Source organism: Plecotus auritus, assembly GCF_963455305.1.
Source record: "Plecotus auritus genome assembly, chromosome: 15".
Lineage (NCBI taxonomy): Eukaryota > Metazoa > Chordata > Mammalia > Chiroptera > Vespertilionidae > Plecotus > Plecotus auritus.
The window spans coordinates 5,540,723-5,559,730 of NC_137781.1; the positions used below are offsets into that span (position 1 = coordinate 5,540,723).

The 19,008-nt window shown below is 54.0% G+C and overlaps 1 protein-coding gene across 2 annotated transcripts; it reads right to left on the bottom strand.

The window, feature by feature from the left end:
• Positions 1 to 647: 647 nt before the first annotated feature.
• Positions 648 to 8,510, bottom strand: AEN (apoptosis enhancing nuclease). 2 transcript variants are annotated; one of them, XR_013959680.1, is made up of 5 exons: positions 8,418 to 8,510; positions 6,289 to 6,892; positions 4,732 to 4,932; positions 3,796 to 4,236; positions 648 to 3,760 (listed from the first exon to the last, which is right to left on the bottom strand). XR_013959680.1 is itself a non-coding variant. In XM_080651642.1 (4 exons), exons 2-4 carry the CDS (start codon positions 6,826 to 6,828, stop codon positions 4,003 to 4,005), a joined length of 975 nt encoding a protein of 324 aa, XP_080507768.1. In that variant the 5' UTR covers positions 6,829 to 6,892; positions 8,418 to 8,471; the 3' UTR covers positions 2,813 to 4,002. The 2 variants fall into 2 exon arrangements, 1 of the variants encoding a protein (XP_080507768.1); XM_080651642.1 differs by having other exon boundaries at positions 2,813 to 4,236; positions 8,418 to 8,471.
• Between the last annotated feature and the right edge of the window lie 10,498 nt (positions 8,511 to 19,008).

Below are 19,008 nucleotides of genomic sequence, written 5' to 3' on the forward strand. Positions count from 1 at the left end.
GTGGGGGGGGGGGGGGAGTAATGCGGCCACTCAGCTTCATCTTGCCGCGGTTTTGTCCTCAATGCTGACATCTCAGGGTGGTTCAGGTGGTGAGTGAGGGCCCAGACCCTGCAGTTCCTCCCTCGCCGGCTTCTGCCTCCAAGAAATGGGCGAGAGGAGCCCATGAAACGGTCCATGGTCGCCCAGCAGTGCAGACTCGGGGGAACCCACTAGGCCACCTAATGTGGTTTCAGTTTTTAATCAGCCAGTTATTCTTGGAGTTGCTGACTGTTCTGGTCTTCAGGCTCTATCCTTTGTCCCTTTATTGCTGAGCGTGATTTTGGAGGTTTCCTACCATGTCCTGTGCCTTAGAAATAAGCAGGAAACCAGTGGAGCCGATAGCATTTTATTTTATTTTATTTTATTTTAGAGAGCATGGAGGGGAGGGAGGAGGAGAGAAACATCCATGTGAGAGAGACACATTGATTGGTTGCCTCCCGCACATGCTCTTGACCCACACGCCCCAACCGGTGCTGGGGATCGAGCCTGCAACCCAGGTGTGTGCCCTTGACCAGAATCAAACCCAAGACCCTACAGTAGTCTGTGGGCCGGCACTAACCACTGAGACAAACCAGCCAGGGCCCGATAGCTTTTTTTTTTTTTTTTTTAAACATATTTTATTGATATTTTACAGAGAGGGAAGGGAGAGTGATAGAGAGCTAGAAACATCGATGAGAGAGAAACATCGATCAGCTGCCTCCTGCACACCTCCCACTGGGGATGTGCCCACAACCAATGTACGTGCCCTTGACCGGAATCGAACCCGGGACCCTTCAGTCCGCAGGCCGACGCTCTATCCACTGAGCCAAACCGGTTTCGGCCCGATAGCTTTTTATATGGAAGGAAGGCATGGCCATTCCTCGGCGTTCCCGAGAGAAATTGGTCTTCCTTACAAATGCTCTAAACTCTGTTTCTGAAGCAGCGTCATTTGTGGACTGGGGCTTTGAAAGTTTGCACGATCCTGCCTGTGATAACATCTGGGGCTTATCATGGTCCTGGAAATATTTATGGGGTTATTCTGATCTTTTGAGAGGAGTTTGCGGGAAATGTTTTTCTCACTACACTCGGTTGCATACGAAGCCTTTGAAACTTGACCAATAGGATCATAACTCTCAGCTGTGACTCCCCGGCTAGCTTGCACATACCTTAGGCTTCTTCACTCGGGGAGATGAAATTGAATATGTCAACAGTGCTTTTACAAAAACGTTGCTGGAGGCAGGAGATAATTGCACACAGCTTTAAAAATTAATATTTCCATTCTTGAGCTTACAGTTTTGCTTTTTTCCAGGTGAATTTTTAATAGATTCAATTGCCATCCACAGGGGAAGTATTTTTCTTCCATTTACATTAAATTTTTAAAGCTAAGGGGAGTGTATAAAGGACACATGAACTGCCTGAGCTGGGAGGTGGGGTCATTTTCTTCATCTTGTCTCAGCTTGTCCTGGGGAGTTGGCCCTTACACAGTGCAACAGCAACAGCAATTGAATGGCAGCGAGCTCGGCCAGGAAGTGCGGTGAGCACCCTCCATGCTGGATGGCTTTTCCTGTCTCATGCTGCTCTGAAAGGCTCTGTCTCCCTCTAGTGGCCATTGGAGCCTACTGTGTCCTGCATGGCAACTTGGGGTGTTTGCCATTGACCTGTTTGGTTGCTTCTCAGATTCTTAGCCTTGAGTTCAAATCTGTGCATTCATTTAAAAAACCACAAAAAACGTACTGAACTTTCACTGCTTAGGAATAAAATACAAGTGAGCACTTAACAGCAACTAATATACTTTAGTCCATAACACAGAAAAACAATTTCATACATCAGGAAAGAAAAATGATACTGGATGACCTACTTCCTTCATTCACTCATGTATTTGCTCATTCGTTCCGCTGATTGCTGTTACTGGAGCACCTGCCGACAGCAGGCATTGTCTGCGGTGACAGGGATGCAGTGAGTAAAGGGGACGGTCTCTGAGCTCATTGATGAGCTTATGTTTTTGTGAAGAAAATCCCACGGGCAACTCCTGCTGCATTACATAGAAACTGTGAGGCCTGGCCAAGTGGCTCTGTGGCTGAGCGTCGACCTGTGAACCAGGTCACAGTTGAATTCCCAGTCAGGGCACATGTCCAGGTTGCGGGCTCGATCCCCAGTAGGAGGCAGCCCATCAATGATTCTCTCTCATCATTGAAGTTTCTCTCGTCCTTTTTATCTCTGAAACCAATATATATATATAGACACATGTATATACACACATATATATGTATATATGAAGGAAATTGACACATACAACATGAATTTAAAGACATTATGCTAAATGAAACAAGACAGTCATACAAAAAGCAAATCTTGTAGGATTCTACTTACATGAGGTATCGAGTCAAATTCATAGAAACAGAAAGTAGGAGGTGGTTGCCAGGGGCGGGAGGGAGGAATGGGGAGTTACCAAGTTTACTGAGGACAGAGTTTCAGTTCTGCAAATCAGTGTGAATGTCCTTACTGCTGCTGAACTGGACACTGAAAAATGGTTCACATGCTACATTGTGTATTTCACAATTAAAACGTGCGCTATTTAATAGGGCCGTTACAAAATGCTTACAACATGTCTACTGTACAGATTCATAGCTCTCATGTTCTTACCACCACCTCCCAAAGCAGCATCGTGAAAGCCGCCCACCGAGAGGGCCAAAGCTCCCAGCAAGACTGGGTGTCCAGCACCGCCCCCCATTCCTCCATCAGGCCTCCCCCGCCCCGCTTGAGGAGTCACAAAAAGGCCTCTTCACCTGCTTTTCCAATTGAGGTTTATTCTGCTGACTCAGAACCCAGTCCATTTCTAGAACACCAATAACGGCCTCATCTCCCTCTACCCACAGGCAAAGGAACAGAAGCTACTGCCCAGCTGTGCGTCTAGACTTTTGAGGAATCCAGAACACAGTGCTGGAGCCGGGCCAGCCGGGTCCATGACTCAGCCACTCCCTGCGCTGCAGACGGGGAAGGAGATGGTGACAGCCGGACCTGCAGCCCGGGTCACGGTAGTGTGGTTGTGGGTCTCCTCCTGGCCCTGACGCTCTGCTCAGACCCACATGAGCAACCACCATCACCTCCAGCACACAGCAGAGGGACGCAGATGACACACGAGTCACCCAGCCGTGGAGAGCGGTGAGCACCCGGAACCTCCACGCGGTGCCCTCACCACGGGGGCCCTGCCCCACCTGCTGGAGCAGCCGAGCGAGGACCGTCAGCCCGGGCCGGGGCCGGGCCAAAGTCCTTCCACCGGGGGCGTGTTCGGGCGTTACCCTGAAGCGGCTGACACCGATCCTGCAGGGACAGCAGCAGCTCACGTGGAGCAGGGCCTGCGTGCGCCGGGCACCGTGCTGCGTGCTGGCATTCCGACCTCATAACCACCCTGAGGTAGGTGGTACCACTGTCCCCGTGTTACAGGTGCGGGACTGGGCTCAAGGGAGAAGCCACACAGGTGCCTAAGGTCTCAAAACTATGAAGTGACAGGGACAAGCCATGAAGGGGCTCCAAGATCTGTATGACCTGAGCTTTCGGTTACCCCAGTACCCCAAACCGCCCCTTAGGGAACAAGGAAACGGGTGGGGGGTGAAATTTGGAGAAAACCCATCCACCACTGTGATTGTCAACCAAAGTGCCTGAAGCAGGGCGGGCTCGCTCACCACTGCTGGAGCCCCTGCCGACACGCACCCCACTCCTCCCAGGGGTAGGAAGTGACAGCCTGGGACAGTCCCTTGGCACAGACCCTGTCCCCACGGCCTGGTAGCTGGTCCACCTGACATTTCATGGTGTCTGTAAAGTGCCATCAGCAAAGCGAGGGGGTTGAGGGGTGACTACAGCCCAGGAAAGGGCTGTGCTGGGGGACAGGAGTCAGGACAGATGATCCCACTCAGACCAGGTGACGTGCCCAGGGCCCTCGTGGCCCCACTCCCCACCTGGAGGCCACCCCGAGCCTCTCCTCCCTCACGCCCTCCTGTCCTGCGTCTGCCCCTGCCCCCCACTGGAGCCCGGGCCCAGGTCCTCGGGCCAGTACTGGTCCTGCATGTACTGCTCCACGTCCACGCCGCTGTCAGGCTCCCTGTCCTCGGGGCGGGTCCAGAGGTGGCTGGCCTCCTGCTCCCACGGCACCTCCACCAGCCGGTACAGCTCCATGGCCGTCACGGCGTCTTCCACGGACGAGTGTCCGTGCTGGCCCACCTGCGGACGAGAGCCCACGCGTCACTCCAGGCCCCAGACTGTCAGAATGGCCGTGTCCACAGGGCGTGGGTTTTCCGGGCAGAAGCGCCGGAACCTCCGCCACGGCACAAGCCAGCTTCCTGTTCCCTCAAATATAAACAAGATAAAAATCGCCGCCCTGGGCTTGAAGAGCAGGGGGACGCTGGAGGTGACGGACAGTAGGAGCAGGAGTTAGGAGCCGCCCTGACCAAGGCTTCCTCTCTGGTTGCAAAGGCAGGCACCGAGCCTGGAGTTGGGGGACAGATCCAGAGAGAGGAGCGTGAAAGAGGTGTACCCCGGGAAGAGGGGGGCTGCGGAGGGACCGCCCCCAGGGCTGCATGCGCATGCGAACCTAGGGCCTGGAATGGTTAGGAATGATGGGGAGCTGCAGGTGCAGCCCCACCACCCAGCCTGAGGCCCACCTGCAGGGAGGTTAGGCCTGCTTGCTCCCCCCTCACCCCGCAAACACACACACACCTGGATTTTCTTGTGCAGCAGCTGCTGGGCCAGTTCCTTAAGCGAGACCCGGGCCCGGATGTGCAGGCCGGGCTGGCTGAGGAGGTTGGGGACATAAGTGGTGTCCCGGGTCTGGCTCCGAGGGTGGACGTACTTGAGGGCCTTGAAGTCGTTGTGCAGGGCGTGTCCCACCACCACCTTGCCCTTCAGGAGCTTGAGGATCTGAGCGGAGAGAGGAGTCAGGAAGGCCCCACTGTTGGCGGCCCAGCCTGGTGGGTGCAGATCCCTCTGGAGGGAGGCAGCATGGACGGGGGCGGCCAGGAGCTCAGTCCACCACGCTGCCAAGTGCGAGTCCAGCCCCAATACCTACTGCTTAAATAAGCAGGGTCGCCCAGCCAGTGTGGCTCAGTGGTTGAGCATTGACCTAGGAACCAGGAGGTCACGGTTCGATTCCCGGTCAGGGCATATGCCCGGGTTGTAGGCTCAATCCCCACTAGGGGGTGTGCAGGAGGCAGCCGATCATGATTCTCTCTCATCATTGATGTTTCTATCTCTCCCTCGCCCTTCCAATGAAATCAACAAAAATATATTTTTTAAAAAATGCAAAATGTCCCAACATGATCGTTATATTAGAGCATGATTTGAGAATGTGTGATTTTGCCCTTGAGAAACACTAAGTGAATGCAGGAAGCCACACTCGGGTGAACTGAGCCTCAGGGGAAGGCACACCCCTCAGACACCCACCAGGGAGCTCTGGTCACCTGTGTGAGAGGCCACAGCCACCTCACCTGGTGTCCCCACTTCCCATATGATTTCAGGTAACTTCCTGGATCACTTCGCCCAGCCCTTCTGACAGCTGCCTCCACGAGGAAGCTTCAGGTCTCTTTCAAGGTAGAGTGCCGCCGCTATTGGGTACGTGTTGGTATCGGTTGTACGCATGCATTTCTTAACCATTTAACATGTGCCAAGCTGGGTACCGTTGTCCCGTGTGCAGGCCAGGCCTGTTTGTTTTTGCTGTGTCGCTATGACATGTTTTGAGTGTTGTGTCCCTAACCCCATGTTCCCCACAGGCTCTGAGGTTTTAGTGTGCCAGTTTACACAGCATGATGAGTTTTAGGCCCACACACCGGAGCCTCCGCAGGCGTAGAGACCTAAGGAATCAGAATTCCCAGAGGAATCTGGGACAAGGAGCCGAGATTAGCAAGGCTTGAGGTGTTTCTTATGCTTAGGCACGTCTGGGGATTCCTGGCATGTCAGGTGGTCCCAACCATTCATTCATTTTTTTCAAAGCCCTGAAAAATGAACGTAAGGAAATATACCAAAGTACTGACCCCTGAGGGACGGCACTGTCTGTGGGCTTAGGAATGCTGTAGAGATGTACTACTTTTATGAGAAAATGTGGAAGGTAAACAGCCTCTCCTCAGCGGTCCGCATGCGCAGGTAGGTCAGAAGGAATCCCTTGTCTGGAGAAGTTAAGTGACTTTCCCAAGCTCTCGCTTCCAGGGGCGAAGTGGTGACTCAACCCCAGGGCCACTCTCCCCACCCATCACTGAACCCGCAGTCCCCACCGGCCCTCACCTCTTTCTGGGCCACCTGGAAGGGGATGGCCTTGCGCATGTGCTGCCGAGTGATACCGCTCCAGCGAGTGCGGTAGTCCACGATGGGCATCTCAGGCCGGATGTACTTGTCATAGAGGACGTCGCCATGGTAACTCACCACGGAGCAGCGGGCCAGCTCACTCACCCGCCCGCCGGGTCCGGTGCCCACCATCTCGCAGTCGATAGCCACGCATCTGCTAGGCAAGGGCCCTGCGGATTCCCTGGGGGAGGGCTTCCTGTCGCATGGGGCACCTCCAGAGTCAGCTCTGGGACCCTGCCTCCCAAGGCTGGCAGCCTCGGTGCCTGGCGATGCCTCCGATGGCACGGGCGGTGGGGAGGATGCTGGCTCTGGGGGTGAGCTCTGCAGCCCCTGCTCCTGCAGCAAGGCCTTCCGGGCCATGAACCGCTGGTGCTGCCGGCTCTTCCGCTTGTGCTTTCTCCGAAGCACATCCTTGGCATTCGGGCCGGGCAGCCGAGGGCACAGGCACTGGGCAGGCTCAGGGGCTTCCCTGGATACCATCCCAATCTGCTCACCACTCAGGGCACAGGAGGCCTGGGAGGTAATCTTCCAACGGGGCAGCTCCCTGGAGAGAGAAAGCACAGGGCAGAGGGCCTGGGTGAGGATGGGCCAGGCCACCCTGGCTCCTCCCTCCTGCAGTGTTCCCTGCCCCTGCCCCAGGCTCCAGGACTGAGCCGAGAACCTATTTTCTTAAGAACTGCCCTCATGCAGTCAATACCACATGCAAACCTTTCTATGGAATCACTCAATCTTCCCACAACCTCAACAAAGTATGATTATCCCCACTAGAGGCCCTGTGCACGCCTCCGTGCACTGATGGGGTCCAGCTGCCCCCCCCACACCCCAATCAAGGCTGTTCGGGGTCTGGCCAGCAGCGGGGAGAGGTTGGGTGGGCGCCTACCTACCATCATCTTCCTCCTGTTGACAAGGCACACACTCAGCAGAGAAACTTAGAACCCATCCCTCTGCCTCAGCCCAGCCAAGGGGACAAGGCCTGGAAGTCCAGACTGAGGCTGACCCCTGTGGGGGGCCTAAGGGGCGGAGAGCATGCAGGTCAGGAGCTAAGGTGGAACCTGGGTCCCTGGCCTCCCTGACCCTGCGGTTAAGTTTCAAAGCCAGAAACAGTTCCCTGAGAACAGGTCTCCGCCGCCGTGTTTCAAGAGGTGAAGCAGCCAGCACCATCAGTAATCAAGGGCACAGTCCCCGTCCTGGGCCCGATGAGCTCAGCCAGGCTGGGGAGAGGCTTTGCTCCAACACACAGCCCTCAGGGGAAGGACAGCACGCATCCCTCCCCAGCCCCGAGCTGGGGTCCGGTCAGCAGCCGCCAGGCCGCAGCCCTCGGAGCAATGGCCCCAAGTCAGAATCGCCAGGGGCATCAGGGCCACCCACCTGGGCGGTTCTAGGCCCCCCACTACAAGCGAGGTGCCCCGGCCCAGGACCCTCCAGCCAGGGTTTGCTTATGAAACAGAGATGAACTAGTTAGGCACGTTCCCAAAGCAGTTGGTGACCAAAAACAAGACGTCGGTTTCAAACGCCCATTCCCAGACCTACCCGCGCACCTTCGTAACCGTCATATTGGGGAAGGGGGGCTGAGTATCTGGGTGTTTCAGAGCGCGCGGCCCCGCCCCCCAGCCAGGGTCAAACAATCGCCCGGATTTGGAGAACCTGGCTGAATAGGACCCCCGAGCTCCTAAAAAGTTCGCGGGACAAGGCGGTCCCAGCAAAGCGCCGCCCGATCCCCTCCAGCAGCCGGCGTCCCCCCACCCCCATCCCCCGGAGTGACGCATGGGAGGCCTGGCCACGCCCAGGGAAGGCTCGGGCGTTGGTCACTCCCGGGCCGCGGCGGTCCGGCCCCCGCCAGGCTGAGGCCCATCGCCGACCCCTTAGGCTCCAGCCCCCGAGCGGAGCAGGGACTCGGGACAGGCGGCGCCCAGGCCCGGCCTACCCACCCGCGGACTTGGGGAGCCGGTTGGCCAGGTCCGGGCGTCCCCCGCCGCAGACCTGGGGTGGACACGCGCGGGGCCCCACGGCGGGGACTCGCCACGCCGGCCCGCTCGGCCCCGCCGGCCCTAGAAAGGTCCCGCGATCACCTGGAGCCTGGACACTTCCCCTCCGTCCCGCACGTGGCGTCCAGTCTGCCGGCAGGTCCCACTTGCCCGGGCAAGCCCCGCTCCGCCTGCCCGCCGATTGGCTCGCTGAACTGTAGCTCCCGCCTAAGATCTCTTTTGATTGGCGCTCCGGGAGAACCTAGCTCTCTGCGGATTGGCGCACGATAGGAAAGGGGGCGTGGATTCCTGGAGGGGCGTGGCTTGTACCTCCAGCCGGCCGCGGCCGCGGGAAATTCTAAAAAGACCGGAGTGGAGGGTGGCCGCCTTGCCCGTGGTCCTCTCCCATCTCTGTCCCCCGGCTCCAAGGCACCCCGCTCCCTGGGTCGGGACTTGGACTCCTGTGAGCATTGTGCGACCAAAGGCAGGATGGCTTGCAGAGTTCACAACGCTACCTCCTCGGTTGTGGGCATTCAGTGAAATAATATACAGGATGGGCACTAAAGAAAGATTTTTAAAGTCGGGTTTGCTCTTTCGGCGCTATTTTTTTTTTAAAGTTTATCCTTTTGCAATACTTTATTCATAAGTTCTTACTATGGGCTGAGCACTGGGATACACAGAATAGGATACACAGTGCCTGACTAGTTGCTTAGATCCGGGGCGGTAACAGCGTGTTTAACAGATAATCCAGTGCAACCCCAAAAATAATGAGAATAATAAAAAACAGTTCACATTTATTGTGAGCACCGTGTGTCAGGCAGTATATGAGATATGTGCTATTGTTATTTCTGGTTCACAGCTAAGGAAATGACACTTGAAATTAAGGAGAGCCCTGGCCGGTGTGGCTCACTTGGTTGGGCGCAGTCCCATGCACTGAAAGGTTGCCAGTTGCATTCCTGGTCAGGGCACATGCCTGGGTTGTGGGCTTTTATAGGGAGGGGGAAGGAAAGGGGGGTGTAGGCAGTGTTCTTGCTGGTTCCCACAAAGATCTTGGTGTCAGTATGTTGAATCCTTCTGCATCCGCCGAATTCCTGTGGTGGGTCATCTCTCTGGACAGGAACTGGAACTGCTGGTCCCTGCAATTTACTAAAATAGAGGTGTCCGTGTGGGTCAGAAGTCCGGGTTCTGTGCTCAGGGTTTCTCAACACCGAGATCAAGATATCCCAAGATATCCGATACACCAAGGTTGTGGGTTTGACCTGGTCAGGACACATACAAGAAGCAACCAATGAATGCATAAATAAGTAGAACAGCAAATCTCTCTCTCCCTCCTTCCCTTCCTCTTAAAAAAAAAAAAAAAAGCTCCCATGGCCAACCTTTTCCCCAGAAACGTGGGGCCTTCTTCCATGCTCAGTCATGCTATTGGCTGAATTCACTTTCTTACAGTTGGACTGGGCCCCTATTCTGCACACTGTCAATCTGGGCTCCATCTCAGTTCCTAAATGTGCTACTTTGTCATGTGGCTTTCTCCTAGTGCCTCAGATCCTTTTGATGCACTTTTAAAATGGATAATGTTGGTATCCAATTGCTACGGTATTCAGACTTCATTGCATTCATTTGAGGACACTTTTTCAAAAAGATGGCAATACAGATGCTACATCCTTTGAAACTACTTAGGCTTATGATAAAAAAATATTATAAAGCCAAAAAGTTAAAACTCCCCAGGCATACAATAGGGATGGCCCAATACTGGCTTCATGATTGTGGATGCCAGTATTCCCAACTCCACCATCAGCCTTTCGTTCCTGGGGTGAAAATATCTCCTGCTTCCACAAAGACTGGGGCTCCTAGAGAGCAGAGCCCCCTTTGAGCTGGGACTTGGTGGGAGAAAGCCCAGAACCCAAGCCCTTCCCGAATGAACCCACCCTTTCCTCCCCCACCTTATCAACCCAGAAGCATTCGAGACAAAGGACTCGATCTGTTTTGCGCTTACAGACCATTATTGCCACAGTCCGACCGCCATTCTGCCTGCCTTGTGCATCTGTTTTGAGGACTATCCGGGTTGCTGCTGGATCAGGTGCCGACGTGAAGGGGTGTCAATCTGGCCATTTTTCAGAGCAGAGTTTCTCTAAGTGTGGTCCTAGACCAGCAGCCTGGGCATCACCTGGGAATTGCTTGGGTCTATTGACTCAGAAATTCGGGGGGTGGGCCCAGAAATCTGACCGATCTGATTGACAGCTTCCCAGCACACACTCACGTGTAAGATTTGTTGTTGAGAGTATGAAGCTGACAAAACTCTGGGAGCCAAATGCAAATCATTGATTCATTCTATTCAAGCAGATTCTCTGTCTGCACTCTTGACCCAGCAGTGACTCTGGACCTATCTGGATACAGCCTGTCCCCCTATTTTCTACCGACATTTGTTCCATTCCAGTTTCTTGACACATGAAATCTGTGGCTCAGTCTCGGCACAACATTGGAATCGCTAGAGGAGTTTTAAAGAATACTGACGCTTGAGCCACACCCCGAGATTCTGATTTAACTGGTCTGGGCGGGCCCTGAACTTATTGTCAAAGCTCTCTAGGTTATCCTTTGCTGCCAAGGTCAGGAAGCGCCACTAAGGCGCAGTTACCTATAGAGTCCACTAGAGGGAGCTGCTTCCCTGCTCATTTGGGGAGGCAGATGCGAGCATGGAAAGATGACTGCTGGGTGTACCAGTTAATAGTGTCTTTCACATAGAAATCATCACCTTTAAAGAGTTTAAACCAGCGTTCACAGGGATCTTGAGATGGAGCATGTTCACCCTAAGCTTCCCGAAGTATACGATCACTTTCAGCAGCACTTTTCTTCAGAATAAAGTAATGAATTAAAACTTCCTGCAAATGCTCTTTTTTTTTTTGACACGAAATTTGACATTTTTAAGCATAAAAATATCTAGGATGTTAACACCTTCAGAAAATTTGACATAGGAAGTTTTGAAGCTTGCAGTCAATACAACAAAATAGCATACATACCAAATCGCATATACACATATGTGTCACTCCATCTAGTGAAAAAATCCGCATTATTAACCGGTACACCTGGTAGACCTGGCCCATGCAGTTAAGGTAAGGGGTTACCAGGTGCCCGACACCTGGATTACCAACCCTTTTGTGTTCTGAGAATGTCTATTTTGCTGATTGACCTAGAAGTAAGCAACACAACCTCTCTAAGCCTTGATTTCTGCATTTTTAAAACCGGGGGCGGGGGGGAGAGACGGGCTTGGCCTACATTCATTCTTCCAGTATACATGGAGTCTTGTGAAATGGACAAGGTGCTGATGTGGATATGGAAAAGATAAGCCTTCAAATGGGATAAGACTCCGCCATGATAGGGGAGACGAATAGAGATGGTGGTTTTCATTCATTCCTACTTCATGAAAGGGTTCCCGTGGGTGCCTTGAGCACGCGTCAGGAAGCTGTCAATCAGCTCAGTCACATTTCTGGGCCCACCCCCTGAATTTCTGAACATCACGGAAGAGGAGGCAGACGACTATTGGGTATGTACACATGCCATTACATATTATGACTCTCCTCTTAATTACCATAGTGTCTAGCATGATCGATGTGACGCATTCCATTTTACACATGAGGAATCTGAGGCTCAGAGAGGTTAAGTGACTGGCCCAAAGTCACACAGCCCGAGGCAGGACTGGAACTTAGATGTATCTGAATTCAAAGCCAGGACTCCCTCTTCCCCAACTTGGCCCCCCCCGGGAAGTGACCAGCTCCCTGTTTTACACCCTGGTTCATATCAACAGGGGCTCTCTTATCCATCTCTCCAGTCAGGAGTGCACCCCAATTTCCTTCCCAGGTGTTTCTCTGAGGCAGGATCTCTCCCCCTTTTGTCTCCACAGCAGCTTTGGATGCTGCAGGCAGGGCGAGGAGGAAAGAGGACATGTGAGAGGTAGGAAAGGGGGAAGCAGAGAGCCAGCTTGTTGGAGCTGAAGGAGCCATGAGGTAGTGACAGCAGAAGTGAAGGGCTGATTTGACTCAGAGAGGTTGAGTGCCTGGCCAAAGGTCACACAGCGAGCAAGCGGTACAGGGGGCGGAGCTCAGCTCCTGGTCGCAGTGTTAGGGTTCCCTAAAGGAATACAACTCCCAGCCAAGTTAGATGGATAAAAGGTTTCGTGTTCCTTTTTTTTTTTTTTTTTGCATCTTTTAACTTTTTTTATTGATTGATCGATGGATGCGTTAGTGTTCTAAAGGAAAGACTTCCCCGACTTCTCTGCCTCTGGATGCTGCTGACCAGCCCTTCCCTTCTCTGGCCTCAGGGCCCCTGGGGTGCCTTGTGCCTGGCATGCGGGTGGCGGAGACAATACACGTGGAAAGGGGCAAAGAGGGCATTTGTGTTTGTTATTTGAAAACTGTGTCCCTGGAGGGCCTCCTCCCTGGGCCTTGACGACCACCCTTTGCAAGGGGACGCACGCAAACAGGCCGGGAAGTGGGGTTTATGATCGCTGCTTCTGCTGCCGCGGGGAGCGGCCCCACACAGGTTAGGGGACTAGGCTTCCCCACCCCCGTTTTTCCCTTGGCAGATTCCGGAGCCAAGAGGTTCCCTATGCACACGTCCCCTCTCAGCCCGGGTGGAGGCGCCCGACCAGCTCCAGGCCGGGGAGTCCTCCATGCTGCTGCTAAGACACCCGGCATCCCAGTGTGTCCTTCAGGAGCACACACAGCGGTCCCTCCTGCCAAACCGGACCGCGAGCCCCGGGGTGCGGGCTGCAGGGCGCCTCATACTGTGGGTGCCCAACCCCAGCCAGCTGTTGGGCAAATCAGTGAGTCACTGAGGGGAAAGCTCTCCTGGCGGAGGGGGGGGGGGTGGGGACGGGGGGGGGGTGTGCTGTGGTAGCAGCCCAGGCTCCCAGGACGCAACCCTGCCCCCCCCCTCCCGTCCCAGGCTCTGCACTCGCACCCCCTCTGTCCTTGTTTCTGGGAGGTGCCCCCCGGGTGCGCTGCCCAGGGGCGTCCAGGGCGGTATCCACAGGTGTTTTCTAGGAGACAGAGAAGGGAGGGGAACCAGCCAGGACCCGCGCCACCGCTGCCCGCTGCCAGGGCCCACACCATGCGGCAGACTGGGACTTGTTGCTGATGCAGCGAGACAACAACAAAATCACTAGTCTTCCAGATGGGGCTGGCCGTCCAGGGCGCCCCGCTGCTTTCCAGTGGCGCGGGGGACCCGGGGCCCTCCCCGTCCCCCAGGTCAGCCGCCCAGCGCCCCCACCACCCGGTCCATCTTCTCCCCCACTTCAGATTTCTCTACCGCCTCTGCTCAGGCGAGGAGTTCTTATTTTGATTTTTTTCCAGAGTTTAACATACTTTGTTTTTTAAAATTGATTTCAGAGAAGAAGGGTGAGGGAGAGAGAAATAGAAACATCAATGATGAGAGAGAATCATGGATCAGATCAGCTGCCTCCTGCACGCCCCCCACTGGGGATCGAGCCCACAACCAGGCATGCGCCCTGACTGGGAATCGAACTGTGACCTCCTGGTTCATAGGTCCACGCTCACTTCCTTTAATAAGGAGATCTTATTGTTGAAAGGAGGCAGGTGGGTGGACTCATTTTCCTACCTTTCTTCATTGATCATAAAGAACCGACCATCATGGGGAAGGGAAGGAAGGAGGAGCTCCAGGACCCCCCCCCTTAACTCTATCAGCCCCCCCCCCCCACCTGCAGGGCTACAGACCCTCCCAGTGCCCATGGAGCCCCAGTTCAGAATGGAGAGGGGGTGTGGGGCAGCAGAACCGAAAGGAGAGGCAATGGGGAAAGGGTTGTGGGTCCGGGGAGGGTGGAATCCTGTCCCTGCACCCCCAGTCCCCCCACCCACCCCAGGCCGGGGCTGGGCTGCCTGGTTAATGTCCCCAGCCCAGGGACGGATGGGGGAAAGGCCAGGCCCCTCAGCCCGAGCCAAGTCTAATTGCACTAGCGGGGCGTATCCGCTTCTTAATTAGCAAAAGCCACAGTGTCCTGGTGGCCTGGAGAGCAGGGCCCTAATTGTGTTTCTGCAGCAGCTGAAGGATAATTACCCTCCCCTATTGGTGCTGCTTTTAATTTTTTTCTCCTTTTAATTGAAAACTCTCCCTCTGTGGCCCAGCCCTCCACCCTCTGTCTGTTCTCTCCATCCAGAGCGGAAGGAAGGGCTTGCCTGGACCCCTGGAGGGGCACCGGAAGGCGACTGGCAGTGCCCAGCCCTTCGGCGGGCAGCCCTAGACAGGTGGGCCCGAGAAAGCCCGAGGGTTCTCGTGTGTGGGGAGTTTAGGAGAGGCACTCCCCAGGAGGCTAGGACCCCCTTTTCTCCACCCCAAGGTGGGGTGCTAGCTGTCCAACTCCAAGCTGCAGGGAGCGGAGGACCCCCCCCCCCCCCGACCCCGACCCTGACCCTGTCTAACCAAAGGATGGAGAGGAATTTGTTACCTTTGGTTTCTTTTAAAATAAATACTGCCCGGCCAGCGTGGCTCCGTGGTTGAGCGTCGACCTATGATCCAGGAGGTCACGGTTCGATTCCCGGTCAGGGCCCATGCCCGGGGTGCAGGCTCGATCCCCAGCAGGGAGCGTGCAGGAGGCAGCCAATTAGCGATTCTCTCTCATCATGGATGTTTCTCTCTCTCTTCCTGTCTGAAATCAATAAAAAATATATTTAGAAAAATAAATGCCGATCTTTGGCACTGTTAAGAGCCGCCTCCGGTGTAAGGTCTCAGAGACCAAGGCCTGAGTGCTCCTGGGAGGGAACGGGGCTCACTAAGGTACGAGGTGGGAGCCAGCGGAGGTGGGAGCCTGGGGGTGTGGTAGGGAAACAGGCCTTTCCCGGGGAGCGCTGGGTTCGGCTTCTAGGTGGTGACGGAGAAGCTGAAAGGTGTTACAAAGAGACTTTGCACAGAATCCTGCTGCAGGCTCCCAGGAGAGGAGGGCCACTCTGCTTATTACTGTAAGCCAGTGCGCAGCACAGCCTGGCAAGGAGACGGAGCTAAGGGGTCGAGAAGACCACGCGGTGTGAGCGCAGTAAACGCATTCCCCGTGGCTTCTTCCCTGCCGCACCAAGGAAGATGCCCTTGAACCTGACAGTGGGCCCCCGCTTTCTAACATTCTTTAACTCCGGGTTCTGTCTGGGTTGGGGGAAGATACAGGTGTCGAAAGAGGCTGCCGTGACCTGCCCTCGAGCCCCCCATCTCCCTCTCCCCACTTGTCGTTTCTTGCCTCTGCATTTAGAGCCATCCCCTTAGCAACGCTTGTTGCCATGGTTTCCTTCTTGACAGGGATCCCCGAGCCCTTCCTCTCTTTTTCTTCCTGACAGTAACGGGGGATAGGGATCCTCAGTGCGGCCACTCCACATAACCATGGTAACAATGAACCGAGCCTTCATTTATCTTTTGTGGAGAAGGCTGGGGCATAGGAAGCATCTGGAAGGGAGAGGTGGGCGGGGGGGGGGTGGAGGGGGGTCCAGGGCTAGAGCTGCCACTGTCATGAAGAGGAAGTTAAGAGACTTCTAGCCCTGCCAGCATGGTTCAGTGGTTGAGTGTCCACCAGGAGGTGACGGTTCGATTCTGGTCAGGGCACATGCCCAGGTTGCAGGCTCGATCCCCAGTAGGGGGCGCGCAGGAGGCAGCCGATCCATGATTCTCTCTCATCACGGATGTTTCTAACTCTCTCCCTCTCCCTCTCCCTTCCTCTCTGAAATCAATAAAGATACTTAGAGAGAGAGAAAAAAAGAGAGAGCGAGAGACTTCTAATATTCGTCAGTAAGATTCGTTTCAAACGCTTGTTGAGCCCCTCCTTTAAGCCTGACCACGCTCTAGAGAACCAGAGGTGTACAAGACACAACCCTGACAGGGAAGGGCTTACCGTCTGGCAGCGGGGCCCATGTTCCCACTGACACGCTGGCACAGATGGGAGGTGGCTCTTGATAGCACCATCATGGTCGAGCACCTGTCCACTCCCAGCATCCCCTGCAGCCAAGAACCAAGAAAAGACAGGACCAAAGCCGTCTACACTCACATCAGGGCGTCTCCGGGGCTTCGTCAGGGAGCTTCTGTCTTGGAAGAGAGGAGGCCTGGACGCCCCTTCCCTGTAGGGATGTGGAGACTGATGCCTGCAGCCCTCCGTAGGGCTCTTCTGGTGCCCTGGCCGGTTTGGCTCAGTGGATAGAGCAGTGGTTGGCAAACTCATTAGTCAACAGAGCGGCAAACCGCGGCTTGCGAGAGCTGCAGTTTGCCGACCACTGGGATAGAGCATCGGCCCACGGACCGAAGGGTCCCAGATTCAATTCCTGTCAAGGGCACGTTCCTCGGTTGCAGGCTCAATCCCCGGCCCTGGTCAGGGCATGTGCAGGAGGCAAACAATCAATGTGTTTCTCTCACATCGATGTTTCTCTCTTTCTGTCTCTCCCCCTTTCTTCCACTCTCTAAAAAAAAGGGGAAAATATTCTCGGGTAAGGATTAACCACAAAAACCTGCCCTGCCCACCTCCAGCGCCTTAAGGGACCCCCTAATCTCCAGTTCCCACGACTCCATCACCTGCCTGCCACAGCCTCCCTGGGGAGTGACGGGGCTGCGCTGCCACTGAATTAGAGGGTCCTTGCCTCCATCCATCCAGTTTTCCCACTCGCCACTGCAAATGCAGGCCAGCAGGGTGGCTGTGAAGAAGGAGCGTAGGGACACCAACAAATAAGACTCCCCGGGGACCCCAGAGTTCAGCAGAGTGAAGTCCAAAGCTGAGATGTCTCTTTGTCACAGAGAGCCCAGCTCTTCCTTCTCCCACCTTCCCATCCTCATCCCCCAGATGTGTTTACCAAATTCCCCAGGGGCTTTGAGGAGATGCCAGAAGTCCTGGATCCTCAGTGGGCTGATCCCAGTCACTTGCACTGACTTGGAAAAGTAATCCTGGTATATTCTAAACTGATAAAAAAAAAAACCAAAAAAAAAAAAACCCACAGAACAAGGTATTACTCAGGTGTGTTCAAATAAGCTACAAATAACAAGGTAGCAAATTTATTCTTGCAAATCCGATGTAGCCCAGACTGGCTGAAGCTAATCCCAGATCCTGGGTCCCAGAACCGCTGGGTTCCACCTTCTGCTACTGCACGGAACTAAGGCAGATGCAGTCATTGCGGCTACCCTGCTCATTCTGCTAGTCAGAGAGGGATAAATGGCATCCTCTGATTGGTTGACCAGGGAATACACACCAACCAATGAAAGAAGGCTTCTCCCTTTCTGGCCAATAAGATCTCAGTTCTCTTCTTGAAAGGAAAGTAGACCCTTTGTCTATAAAGAAAATGAGCAGAGAGGGAATAATAATACATTTTTTTAAAAGCCACTGTTGCTAGGGACATCGTTGATGTGATATCAATGATAGAGAATTCATAAAGGCAGGCACTTCTTTGGAAAAAATACAAAAAGCACACCAGCTGTCTGGTCTGGATTGAAAAGTTTCTATATAACATGAGAGGGGGGAAAAAGTATTTTAATGTAAATCTTCCCCAAAATGATACTTAGACAATTATTGGAGGTTTTTTTTTTCTTAGCCTTTAATTCGGATTGAAATGATAATGATTTAACTTTTTCTTTATATTAGCGATAGGTGAACGAAAGGGTGAAGAAGAGAAAAGGAAAGAAACGTGTGTTTACTGACACAGGGCATCCCAGATAAAAATAGGCTAGTTACTGCTGACAACATTTATTTCCTCTCTTCCTGTGTCGTCAAGCGATAGCCCAGCTTAAAACAAGGTTTTTGTTCCGGAAAGAGAAATTTAAGAAGTATTCTAGATGAAAGAGTACACCGAACACAGGTTGTTCTATTAACTTATTGGTGAACCCCCCCTTAAATCGTGCTGAATGGCACAGCCGCCTTAGGAGAAGTAGGAGTAAAATGATTTCCCACCCCAGTATTACAGATGGCCACCGAGAGGCAAGGCTGACAGGTGGAGTCAGTGTTTGTCAATCAGAGGGAAAAGATCAGAGGACGAGAAGCTTGAAAGTGTTGCATTTGCTAATTATGAAGGTGCTGGTGAGCTAGTACCCTGACCCCCCCCCTCCCCTCAATGGGAACCAGAGCCAAACCCAGGAGAACACCTCCCTCAACCAGAGATACCTTGGGGACAATTGCTGGTCTCCCTCCTGTTCATCCACCAAGAGCAAATGTGTCTTTCTCATTTAAGGGGGGGGGGGGGGAGGGAAGGGGTGAGATTCAATCCCTCCATCTAAAGAAAAGACTAAACGAACAATAAAACCCTAATTGTAAATCCCAAAGAAATGGCAGAGGAGGACTTGATTACCTCTCTGAAGGGGAGGGTTGGGGAGGGAGGGTCAGGGTAGTAGCTGCGTCCCCAAGCACCTTGACTCCAAAGGAAAAATTCACCCCAGCAGATATTTTGCAGAATCAAGGTGCTCGCATATAATTAGTGGCCCAAGCCCCTCCATTCACTGTAACCCAGGCAACAGGAAGCTGCGGATGGTTGCCTGGCAACCACACTCCAGCGCTGTCCGCTCTCCTCCTCCCCACCTCCTTTAGCCCTTTTGTGATAGGGTCTCCCCCTCCTCCCTGGCCGTTTCCTCCCGGGCAAAGCAGTCATTCTGTTCCTCCTACGAAGGGCAACGTGGCCTCCTTTGGCTAAAAATGCGGACCTTAGTGTTCATTTTGGACAGAATTCATCTACACCCAGAT

Excerpts from the sequence above, each read along its gene's own strand:
- AEN (XM_080651642.1), bottom strand. The coding sequence starts at position 6,828 with ATGGTATCCAGGGAAGCCCCTGAGCCTGCCCAGTGCCTGTGCCCTCGG. Across the intron at positions 4,933-6,288 it reads TCCAGGTGGCCCAGAAAGAG|ATCCTCAAGCTCCTGAAGGG; the intron begins GTGAGGGCCGGT and ends CTCTCCGCTCAG. Across the intron at positions 4,237-4,731 it reads TGCTGCACAAGAAAATCCAG|GTGGGCCAGCACGGACACTC; the intron begins GTGTGTGTGTGT and ends TCTCGTCCGCAG.